Genomic DNA, 12,157 nt, shown 5'->3' with positions numbered 1-12,157 from the left:
TCTCTGTCTGTCTCTGCCTGCCTGCCTGTCTCTCTGCCTGCCTGTCTGTGTCTCCAGGTTGCCGTGGTGAAGATGAAGCACACAGAGAGAGTTTATGCGATGAAGATCCTCAACAAGTGGGAGATGCTGAAGAGAGCCGAGGTAAGGGCCTTCATCACCATCATCATCATCACCATCATCATCATCATCACCATCACCAGCACAGCCTGGTGTCTGTGAGCTGAGTGCTGCAGGTCAGAGGTCAGAGGTCAGAGGTCAGGTGGTGTGCGGCACTGCGTGTGATGGCTACTCTGTCTTCATCTGATTGGCAGGTGAGGGGTGTGGCCAAGTCAAACATGAGAACCAATCAGAACCACAGCAGAGCCTGTCTGAATCAGGCCACACCCACTTCCTTGCAGGCCACGCCCACTTCACCACAGGCCACACCCACTCCTGGTTGTGCATTTTTGTACAGAATCCAGTCTGACCAGCAGCCCTGTATGTTGTCGTGGTGACAGTGTGTTGTGGTTGTCATGGCGACAGTGTGCTGTGGTTGTCATGACGGCGTGGTTGTGCTGTCCTCTGCAGACGGCGTGTTTCCGTGAGGAGAGGAACGTCCTGGTGAACGGAGACAGTCAGTGGATCACAACCCTGCACTACGCCTTCCAGGACGACAACTTCCTGGTCAGTACTGCAATACTACTGCAATACTACTGCAGCACTACTGTAAATACTTCAGGATGATAAGTTCCTGGTCAGTACTACAGTACTCCTGTAACACATACTACTATAAAAACTGCTGTAAATACTACAGGACAACAATTTCCTGCAGCACTGCTGCAATACTACTGCAAATACTACTGTAAATACTATGGCACAACAACTTCCTGGTCATTACTGCAATACTACTGCAACAATGTTCTAATAATACTGCAAATACAACTGTAATCTTACTGTAAATACTATGACAGTACTGCTGCAATATTATTGCAAATGCTACTGTAAATACGACAGGACGACAACTTTCTGGTCAGTAATGCAGTACTACTACAAAATAACTGTAATTCTACTGTAATATAATTGGAATACTCCAGAAAATACTATGGTAAATACTACTCTAATACTACAGTAAATACTATTGTAAACACTACTGTAGCACAACTGTAAAAACTACTGGAAATCCTACTGCAAAACTACTGTAGATACTACAGGATGAGAACTACCTGGTCAGTACTGCAACACTAGTGTAAATATTACTGTAAATACTACTGTCAATATTACAGTAAACACTGCTGTAATACTATATGTATGTGAACTACCTGGTCAATTCTGCATGTACTACTGCTGATATATTGCTTTACAAGTACATTAAATTAATGACAGCAACCTTGTTAGTACTATATACTACTATACTACAGCTGTCTACTACTACTACTACTACTACTTCATCACTGTATTACACTACAACTACTACTTAGTTAGTAGTGCTGTTACTACTACTACAACCACCTCAACTGCTACATGTTCCACTTGTACTGTTAGTACTAGTGCCACCACTGGATACTGTGGTGCTCATATTAAACTGTAATACTTTGCAGTACTTGGTGATGGATACTGTGGTGCTCATATTAAACTGTAATACTTTGCAGTACTTGGTGATGGATTACTACGTGGGCGGTGACCTGCTGACTCTACTCAGTAAGTTTGAAGATCGGCTTCCGGAGGACATGGCCCGCTTCTACGTCGCTGAGATGGTCCTGGCCGTCCACTCCATCCACCAGCAGCACTACGTCCACAGGTACCCACCTGACCCACCTGACCCACCTCGCCCACCTGACCCACCTGACCCACCTGACCCACCTCGCCCACCTAATCCACCTGACCCACCTGACCCACCTCGCCCACCTGACCCACCTGACCCACCTGACCCACCTGACCCACCTGACCCACCTTGCCCACCTGACCCACCTGACCCACCTTGCCCACCTGACCCACCTGACCCACCTGACCCACCTCGCCCACCTAATCCACCTGACCCACCTCGCCCACCTGACCCACCTGACCCACCTGACCCACCTCGCCCACCTGACCCACCTGACCCACTTGACCCACCTCGCCCACCGAAACCATCTCGCCCACCTCGCCCACCTGACCCACCTCGCCCACCTGACTCCCTTGTCTCACCTGGTTTTCAGCTTTAGGCTTTCTGACGTCCTATAGGTAGGTAACTGGTCTAGGCTCCGCCCACTGGTAGATGTGACCCAGCAGGCCTGGCTGACTTACTTTGTCACCATAGCAACCAAACGGAGTGTTTTCTCACTGCAGTTTAAAGCCACAGTATCATCACCTGTAACACCTGGAGGCTCAGTAAGCTCCTCCCCTCGGCTCTTGAGCTTCATGCTAAGCGTCTGTGCAGCGTCTCGCTCTGCAGAGAACCTGGTCCTCATGTCGGGCCGCTGGAGCGAGAGCCTGCAGCTCGTTCAAAGCAGCGCCACCTTGTGGCTGAAGGTCTGCAGCTTCACCACATTTTCATGCTCAGAATAATCCCAGTTAATCCCACAGGAACTTTAAGAGTCACATGTCAAATGCAAATGTATGTTTTAAAAAAACTGTAATTATTTCTTTTCATGATGTTCAGTTTGAGGCAGCAGGGAGGAGGCGGGGCTCTGTGTGTCCACCGACGCCCCCTGGTGGTCAGAAGCTTTGAAGCCTTTAGAACATTCTGCAGCAGATCAGAGATACACAGACCTCTGTGTGTGTGTGTGTGTGTGTGTGTGTGTGTGTCCTAGCTGGCAGGAAGTGGGCTCTTCCTGGCAGCAGTGTCCTCTGGGAAACGTAGTTCTTTCCTGGGCAGCGGTCCAGCTTCCTTCCTGTGGAGAAACCTGAGCTTGGCCACGTCCCAATTCTGTCCGCACAGCCTCACCCTGTGCTTCCTCACCCCAAAGCCTCCTCCTCATCCTCACCTCAGAGGGAGGAGGGCCTCACTCATCTGCTGAGAGAGTGAGAGAGACAGACAGAGAGACAGACAGAAAGAGAGAGTGAGAGAGACAGACAGAGAGACAGACAGAAAGAGAGAGTGAGAGAGACAGAGAGAGAGATACAGACAGAGAGAGAGAGAGAGACAGACAGAGAGAGAGAGACACAGACAGAGAGAGAGACAGACAGAGAGAGAGAGAGACAGAGACAGAGAGAGAGAGAGAGAGAGAGACAGACAGAGAGAGAGACAGACAGAGAGAGAGAGAGATTGAGCTGTGTGTCTCTCTCTGTTTACAGTCTGTTAGTCTTCAGTCTGTTAACCAAACACAAGTGTGTGTGTGTTGGCACAACAGACAGTAGTTTGCCCCTCACCCACACACACACACACACACACACACACACACACACAGTCCTGACAGTAAGGTGTGTGTGTGTGTTGCAGGGACATTAAACCAGACAACGTTCTGCTGGATGTTAATGGCCACATCCGCCTGGCCGACTTCGGATCCTGCCTGCGCATGATGGAGGATGGCACGGTGAGACACACACACACACACACACACACACACAGTCCAGTTTCCCAGCCAACAGTCGACTGCCTTCACAAAGTGTTGGCTTTGGATTGGAGTACCTCCTCTGACACCCCCCATGTTAGAATAAAATAACTCCAGCTAATACTGACCAAAATACAAAACAAAATACAAATGAAAACTTTTGAAAAATATAAAACTATAATAACTCTGGTGCACTTGAACCCCACACCAGGTTGGTGCTAATGTTATGGTAAATTTGACCTGCTGGTGGCGCTAGAGGAACTGCAAGACAGCACTGAATCCTTAGTGTCTTCAACTGGGCATTCTGACATTCCACATGAGCAAATTAATAAGATTTATTATCATTTGGTGCACATTACATGCTAAAGGAGCACATTACATGTTAAAGGAGCACATGACATGCTAAAGGAGCACATGACATGTTAAAGGAGCACATTACATGCTAAAGGAGCACATTACATGTTAAAGGAGCACATGACATGCTAAAGGAGCACATGACATGTTAAAGGAGCACATGACATGTTAAAGGAGCACATGACATGCTAAAGGAGCACATGACATGTTAAAGGAGCACATCACATGCAAAGATACATTCAGCTGTATCTAAATTACTTCAGGTGTGTAGATGTGACTCACTGCAGGTGAAAACAGCCTGCAGGTGTGAAGCTGCAGAGCCAGAAAACAGTGAAAACAACGTAGAAACAGCTCAGAAAAGCAGAATATTTAATGTCAAGATGAACGTGACGATGTCACTTTTTGTAGTTTATGTTTCAGATGAGAAATAGAACTTCAAACTGGAAACAGTGAATGCTCTGAAACCTGGGCAGCTTGATTTCTTTCAAAGATACGGGACAGAAAGGCAACCGCAAAAAATTATTGCAACAGTAGTGAAAAAAAAAAAAAAAAAAAAAATACATGAAAATTAGAGAAAAAAATGGAATTAAAGACGGTCACATTTGTTTAAATGTTGCTGAAAGGCTTCCGACGCCTTTGAGTCGCCTGGTGAGGCAGAATAACCTGCACACTGTAAATTTAAGGAAGACACACAGAGTCTGGGGAAAATGTGAGTTAAAATCAGGCAGACTCTGAGCCAGGTGTGGCCCTGCAGGTGTGGCCCTGCAGGTGTGGCCCTGCAGGTGTGTCCCTGCAGGTGTGGCGCTGCAGGTGTGTTCCTGCAGGTGTGACAGCTCCGCTGCTCTGTCCCTGCAGGTGCAGTCGTCGGTGGCGGTGGGCACGCCGGACTACATTTCCCCAGAGATCCTGCAGGCCATGGAGGACGGGATGGGCCGCTACGGGCCGGAGTGTGACTGGTGGTCTCTGGGCGTGTGCATGTACGAGATGCTGTACGGGGAAACACCTTTCTACGCCGAGTCGCTGGTGGAAACCTACGGCAAGATCATGAACCACGAGGTCCTGCCGCTCACTTCCTGTTGCCTTCCCTCTTCACTCCCTCTGCTTCTGTTCTCCTGCTGTCGCTCGTCTCGTTTGTTCCTGCTGAGGCTCGAAGGTTTTAAAGCTCAACCAAAATATTATAGCATCTTAAAGTCCCCGTGAATTGGACTCTTATTTCCTTGATTTGATGTATTTCCTGTTGAAACAGGAAGTTTGAGCGGGACAGGTGCAGGTGAGGATCCAACAGGATCTCAGCTTGGGATAGAAACACACTTTTATTTTGAAGGGACAGGTGGATGAGAGAGGATTCTTGCGCCCCCTTGTGGACGTCACATGACCATCAGGAGTCACCTCAGAATGTTTTGGTCATGCTGCAGTTTAATGATGCATTAATACACGTCTTTTTTTAAAATAAATATTGGAGTACATTTGAATGTGTTATTTTTTTGAATGCTGTTCTCAGATGATATTTTGGGCGCAGCTGACGGACCGGCTCGCTCACAGGCCGGCTCGCTAACGGGCCAGCTGCCGTTTCCAGGTTATCTGCGTCTCCAGACTCTTGTCCCACTTCCACATTTCTAAATCTGATCTGCAGCCTCTCAGTGGACGGACGCCTGTCGTCCTGCTCTGCCTTCAGTCTCATCACCCTGTTTCCCTGCCTGTCTCCCTCTCTGTCTGTCTGCCCGTCTCCCTGCCTGTCTCACTCTGTCTCACTCTCTGTTCTCTCCTGCAGTCTGAATGTTTTTAGACGGTTTTTATCTTTTGGTTTTGCAGGAGCGTTTCCAGTTCCCCTCCCATGTGACTGATGTGTCTGAGGAGGCGAAGGATCTGATCCAGCGGCTGCTCTGCTCCAGGGAGCGGCGGCTCGGCGTCCACGGCCTCTCTGACTTTAAGAGCCACCCGTTCTTCAGCGGGATCGACTGGGACCACATTCGCTCCACCGAGGCTCCCTACATCCCCGACGTGTCCTCGCCCTCCGACACCTCCAACTTCGACGTGGACGACGACGTCCTGAAGAACCCGGTGAGTCTCAGAGGAGAGGACGTGCACCGCTGTGCATGTCTGGTTTCTAGTAAAGAAAACAACATACCCAGAATGAAACCCACTGTCACCAGTATGTAAACCAGTCAGAATGAGCTGCTTAAGCCCTCACTATTCCAGCCCTTTCTTCATTGTGGGGGACAGGGCCTCTTCAGGAGGAGGTCAGAGGTCAACAGTAGAAGCCAAATAGAAACGGTGAACATCGTCTGAAAGCTGAAGGTTAATTTGCGCTGCAGCTCGGCTCCGTGTGTCGAGTTATTACAGTCATAAATCTGTCATAAACATTGTGGGTTTTTATTAATTTATTTAGAATGTTTAAGCGTTAGAGCACCATGATGGAAATATGTGAAGCCACTGCTGTGTTCAGTGACGGGTCAGACGTTGTAGCAGCAGTTTTCATGCTGATACCATTTTGACCATGTTTGACCTCTGGAAAATTAATAAAAATGGTCAACAATTCACCAAAATCCCACATTAGAACACCGAGACCTCGAGAAACGCCACAGAAAAATTCATACTGTGAAAAACTTTTGACGTTTGGAGATTTCTGTAAGAATTGCATTTTCCTGTCGAGCAAAAAGAATCCCAAACAAATGTGTGTTGCTGCACATCCTTCAGAACATTTCACGTTAGCATTTGGTCTTGCTCTGTGTCGGCGTTGATGGATCCGTCAGGCGAGCCTGCAGCGCTCGCCGGCTCGTCCCGTCTGACGGACTGTTTGTCCCGCAGGACATCGGCCCCCCAGTGTCCCACACCGGCTTCACTGGGCAGCACCTGCCCTTCGTGGGCTTCACCTACACCACCGACAGCTGCTTCTCCGACCGAGGCTCGCTGAGCCGGGTGATGGTCGGCCTGCAGGAGGGGGAGGAGGCAGGACGAGGAGGAGCAGGAGGAGGGCAGGAGGTGGAGGCCTTTGAGAGGAGGATCCGCCGCCTGGAGCAGGAGAAACAGGAGCTGAACCGCAAACTGCAAGGTACCAGCCTGCTCACACCACGTCTGTCTGATGGAGGAATAACCGGCTGCTGACCTCTGACCCTGTGTGTGTGTGTGTGTGTGTGTGTGTGTGTGTGTGTGTGTGCAGAGTCTACCCAGGCCCTGCAAGCTCCAGGCCGAGGAGGAACTCTGAGTCGAGACAAGGAGATGAAGAAGCTGAACGAGGAGATCGAGCGCCTGAAGAAGAAGCTGGCAGGTCAGAGCCCAGATCGGACCGGACCGGACCGGGCCGGACTGGAACGGACCGGGCCAGACCAAGCCGTGCCGACCCGGATTGGGCCAGGCCGGACCGGACCGGATCAGGCCGGACCGGATCGGCCGGACCGGACCGGACCGGACCGGACTGGACTGTGGTCCAGCACTGTTTTATTGTTTTGACACACAACATTATGAATGTGGCTGTTCTTGTGTTAACAGTATTACTAGTGTCTAGGTCATCGTTCTCTTTGGGCAAACTGAGTCTCGTGTTTGTCTCAGGAAGACGTTTGGCCTCTTATCCAAGGGGCTTCATCAGGTCATGCACATCGGTCTGTCTAGTCCGCACTAGTCTGACAAAGACAGTGGGGTGAGGTCGCTGAGAGTCGTCTGAGGTTAATCTGTTGATCCTCTGATCCTCCTGGGTATCTCAGCGATCGGCGTTCACCAGGGTTTCACCTGACTCTGACGACTGTCACTCACCAGACCACAACAATGGTTGGATAAGAGGCCAAACGTCTTCCTAAGACAAATACAAGTCTAGCTGCCATGACTCAGTCTGCCCATAAAGAACAGTATTAGTATTAGTAATAATAAATAATGATTTGGATTTTTTTATCTGAATTTGCTAGCCAGGATTTTGTTCTGATATTCAGTATCTTTTCATTTAGAAAGTTATTTTGAAAACTATCACTAAAGTAATGCTATCTATCAGATAGCAGGGAAGACGCAGACATGCCCCTGTCTGTTCTTCAATAAAAAGCTATTGGCTATTGGCTGATATATTGATAAACTGATCTATCAGTGGAAGTGCAGCAGTAACAGTTGTATTGATGGTGGTGGTATGTTCTGCAGCAGAGCAGGATTTTCTGGACCCTGCAGGCGTCCGTCTCCTGATCACATGAATAAGCCCCGCCCTCTCCTGTATCGCAGACTCTGATAGGCTGGAGCACCAGCTGGAGGAGGCGGTGACACTGAGACAGGACTACGAAAGCTCCGCCTCCAAACTGAAAACCCTCGACAAGCAGGTGAAAACACTGAGACAGGAGAAGGACGACATCCACAAGGTAACACACACACACACACACACACACACATCCACAAGGTAACAATAGACCAATCAGCTGACTGTCCTCTGACCTCTGACCCCGAGCAGCAGCTGACAGACTCCCTGGAGCGTCTGAGGAGTCAGACCAAGGAGCTGAAGGAAGCGCACTCTCAGAGGAAGCTGGCCCTGCAGGAGTTCTCGGAGCTGTCGGAGCGCATGGCCGAGCTGCGCTCCTCAAAGCAGCGCCTGTCCCGCCAGCTGCGGGACAAGGAGGAGGAGATGGACACCCTCCTGCAGAAAATGGACACCATGCGGCAGGACATCCGCAAGACTGAGAAGAACCGCAAGGAGGTGAGACACACCTGGGAGGAGGAGGAGGAGGAGGGGGGACTGTTCCTAAGGAAGGACTGACTGTGTGTGTGTGTGTGTGTGTGTGTGTGTGTGTTAGCTGGAGGCTCAGCTGGATGATGCGAAGGCGGAGGCGTCAAAGGAGAAGAAGCTGAGAGAACACAGTGAGATTTACTCCAAACAGCTGGAGGCGGAGCTGGAGAGCCTGAAGGTCAGAGGGTGCACACACACACACACACACACACACACACACAGATTCCACCATCCTGATCGTGGTCAGCAATGTGTGACAGTGTGTGTGTTGTTGTCAGCTGAAACAGGGCAGTGGAGGAGCAGCAGGAGGCGCAGAGTCTCAGCAGGAGATCAGCAGGATGAAGACGGAGCTGGACAAGAAGGTCCTGTCCTACGAGGAGGAGCTGCTGAGGAGAGACGCCTCGCACTCCTCCGAGATCAAGAACCTCCACAAGGAGCTGGCCGACTCCGAGGGCCAGCAGCTGTCGCTCAACAAGGAGCTGCTGCTGCTCAAGGACAAGCTGGACAAGACCAAGAGGGACAGGTGGGCGGGGCCAAAGCGGCGTGCTGCGCTTTGAACTTCCTGTGGCGTCGGAGGGCCGTGTGTTGTCAGCTGACGTGTCGCTGTGCTTTCTCACCGCAGACAAACAGAGATGGACGAGGCGGTCGGAGCTCTGAAGGAGAAACACGAGCGAGAGAAGAACCTGCTGACGGAGGACAGCCGCAAGCTGACGGCCGAGAACGACAGGGTGAGACTCCGCCCCCTCCGCCAGGGAGGCCCCCGGGCCGGTTCAGACCCAGAGCCTGACTCAGCACCGCCGCTGTGTTTTTCCACCGCCCAAGCATCGGCCAAACCGGTTCCAGACCGGTTCCAAACTGGTTCCAGACCGGTTCCAGACCGGTTCCAAACCGGTTCCAGACCGGTTCCAAACTGGTTCCAAACTGGTTCCAGACCGGTTCCAAACTGGTTCCAGACCGGTTCCAGACCGGTTCCAGACCGGTTCCAGACTGGTTCCAGACCGGTTCCAAACCGGTTCCAGACCGGTTCCAAACTGGTTCCAAACTGGTTCCAAACTGGTTCCAAACTTGTTCCAAACCGGTTCCAAACTGGTTCCAAACTGGTTCCAAACTGGCTCCAAACCGGTTCCAGGCGAGCACCAGCTTGCAGCAGGGGCTAAACAGGGGGCAGAGAAAGAACCGATGACGTGACCCACTACGCCGTTGGTGGGCGGGGCTACAGACCCAAATGGGAACAGTGAACGCTGTGAGCCGCCATTTGTAAAACAAAAATCAGCTGGTCGCACTCTCAGCAAATAAAAAGTAGTTTGGATGCTAAAAACCATAAATACAATAATAGTCCAGTCATTTTATGAAAAATCCTAGGACAAATTGCAAGAGAAGCAAACTCAACTGATTTTGTATCCTCAGTTTGTCCTGAGTGAGGGGAAAAAAGTCCCAAGAAATCCCATTGGTGGAAAGTTTTGAAAATCACCTCTATATGACCACATATTACCAAAAAACACTGTTTTTAACACACAGGGGAAAGGGGGTCAACATTTATTTTCAGATATCACTATAAAAATTCACAAGTTGATTACACACACAAAGACAAGAAAAAAAGTCAATTACAAGTTCTTTGAATTATTCTGTTGACACATGCATATCACACATTATCTGGTTTGATATGCACTAATAAGGAATATAAGGAATAAATGCCAGAACAGATATTTAAACAATGAATTAAAAAGTTACTATATATATAGTAACCTTTTAATTCAAGGTTACTATATATGTAGTAACCTTTTAATTCACTGTTTAAATGTGTCTTCTGGCATTTATTCCTTATATTCCTTATTAGTGCATATCAAATCAGATAATGTGTGATATGCATGTGAAAACAGAATAATTCAAAGAACTTGTAATTGACTTTTTTTCTTGTCTTTGTGTGTGTAATCATCTTGTGAATTTTCATAGTGATATCTGAAAGTAAAATGTTGACCCCCTTTCCCCTGTGTGTTAAAAACAGTGTTTTTTGGTAATATGTGGTCATAAATAGGTGATTTTCAAAACTTTCCACCAATGGGATTTCTTGGGACTTTTTTCCCCTCACTCAGGACAAACTGAGGATACAGAATCAGTTGAGTTTGCTTCTCTTGCAATTTGTCCTAGGTTGACCCCAATTTTGGGGTCACTTAATTAATAATTATGTTACACTTCCGGTCAAACATCCAGAGCTGTAGCCACGTTAATAACGTTTGTAAGAAACCAAACCGCTTGGAAATCCGTCAAGATTTTTCCGTTTGTGCAGATCACTCACCTTCCCTCAGGTAGAGAGCTCGCCTGTGGCCTTTATTATAGATCTCTATCGCTACGACGGCTCGGCCATTTGTCGACCATGTTGGTTGTTGTGATTCGAGCGAGCGTCTCACACACCCACGTGATCACGTTTTCCACTGACGTCATGACGTGGCTCTGCTTGGCTGCGCTTGGCTCTTGGCCGGTGGAAAAGCAAACCGGTTCTTTGTTGGAACCAGTTAAGCACTGAACCAGCTCCAGGTCCTTTCTGGTGGAAAAGGGGCGACTGAGACCGCTGTGCTGTTGGGTGCCGCTGTGTGTTTGATGCCGCTGTGCTGTGTGTGTGTGTGTGTGTGTGTGTGTGTGTGTGTGTGTGTGTGTGTGTGTGTTGGCTGTGCCGTGGCCCCGGTGTGCACACTGACCGCCGCTCTCCCCCTCAGCTCTGCTCGTTTGTGGACAAACTGACGGCTCAGAACCGGCAGCTGGAGGACGACCTGCAGGACCTGTCCTCCAAGAAGGAGAGCGTCGCCCACTGGGAGGCTCAGATAGCAGAGATTATCCAGTGGTGAGCCCTGCTGCACACACACACACACGCACACACACACACACACACACACACACTCTCTGACTCTGACATCAGTACTGGACATCACAGCCTCAGGCTCTGCTTTCAGATTAGAAGTTTGTTCTCCACAGCAGTGACTTGTGTGTGTGTGTGTGTGTGTGTGTGTGTGTATGTGTGTGTGTGTGTGTGTGTGTGTGTGTATGTGTGTGTGTGTGTGAGTGTGTGTGTGTGTGTGTGTGTGTGTGTGTGTGCGTGCGTGTGTGCGCGCGCGCAGGGTGAGTGATGAGAAGGATGCTCGGGGTTACCTTCAGGCTCTGGCCTCCAAGATGACAGAAGAGCTGGAGACTCTGCGCAGCTCCAGCCTGGGCACCAGGCCTCTGGTAACACACACACACACACACACACACACACACACACACACACACACACACACACACATACACACACACACGCACATATACACACACACACACACACACACACACACACACACACACACATACACACACACACGCACATATACACACACACACACACACACATACACACACACACACGCACATATACACACACACACACACACACACGCGCGCGCACACACGCGCGCACACATACGTACACGCACACACACACACACATACACACACACATACACACATAGTAGTATTATGTGTACTATAGTAGTATTATGTGCACTGCAGTAGTATTATGTGTACTATAGTAGTATTATGTGTACTATAGTAGTATTATGTGTACTGC

At 49.4% G+C, this 12,157-nt stretch overlaps 1 protein-coding gene across 2 annotated transcripts in view; it reads left to right on the top strand.

Annotated features, from left to right (window-relative positions):
* The window catches only part of cdc42bpb (CDC42 binding protein kinase beta (DMPK-like)), a 50,015-nt gene that overhangs the window by 19,271 nt on the left and 18,587 nt on the right, over positions 1 to 12,157 (top strand). For both annotated transcript variants that reach the window (XM_030046775.1, XM_030046774.1), the window contains exons 3-17: positions 58 to 141; positions 568 to 663; positions 1,629 to 1,777; positions 3,398 to 3,491; positions 4,719 to 4,919; positions 5,676 to 5,924; positions 6,672 to 6,915; positions 7,024 to 7,131; positions 8,064 to 8,197; positions 8,287 to 8,529; positions 8,627 to 8,737; positions 8,838 to 9,082; positions 9,182 to 9,287; positions 11,274 to 11,398; positions 11,673 to 11,778. In XM_030046775.1, the coding sequence (XP_029902635.1) occupies positions 58 to 141; positions 568 to 663; positions 1,629 to 1,777; positions 3,398 to 3,491; positions 4,719 to 4,919; positions 5,676 to 5,924; positions 6,672 to 6,915; positions 7,024 to 7,131; positions 8,064 to 8,197; positions 8,287 to 8,529; positions 8,627 to 8,737; positions 8,838 to 9,082; positions 9,182 to 9,287; positions 11,274 to 11,398; positions 11,673 to 11,778 (2,295 nt within the window). The remainder of the gene's footprint in view (positions 1 to 57; positions 142 to 567; positions 664 to 1,628; positions 1,778 to 3,397; positions 3,492 to 4,718; positions 4,920 to 5,675; positions 5,925 to 6,671; positions 6,916 to 7,023; positions 7,132 to 8,063; positions 8,198 to 8,286; positions 8,530 to 8,626; positions 8,738 to 8,837; positions 9,083 to 9,181; positions 9,288 to 11,273; positions 11,399 to 11,672; positions 11,779 to 12,157) is intronic.

Source organism: Myripristis murdjan, chromosome 24 (assembly GCF_902150065.1).
Source record: "Myripristis murdjan chromosome 24, fMyrMur1.1, whole genome shotgun sequence".
In the NCBI taxonomy this organism is placed as follows: Eukaryota; Metazoa; Chordata; class Actinopteri; order Holocentriformes; family Holocentridae; genus Myripristis; species Myripristis murdjan.
Note: the sequence above shows the minus strand (reverse complement) of the source record. Positions and strands in the feature narration are given on the sequence as shown.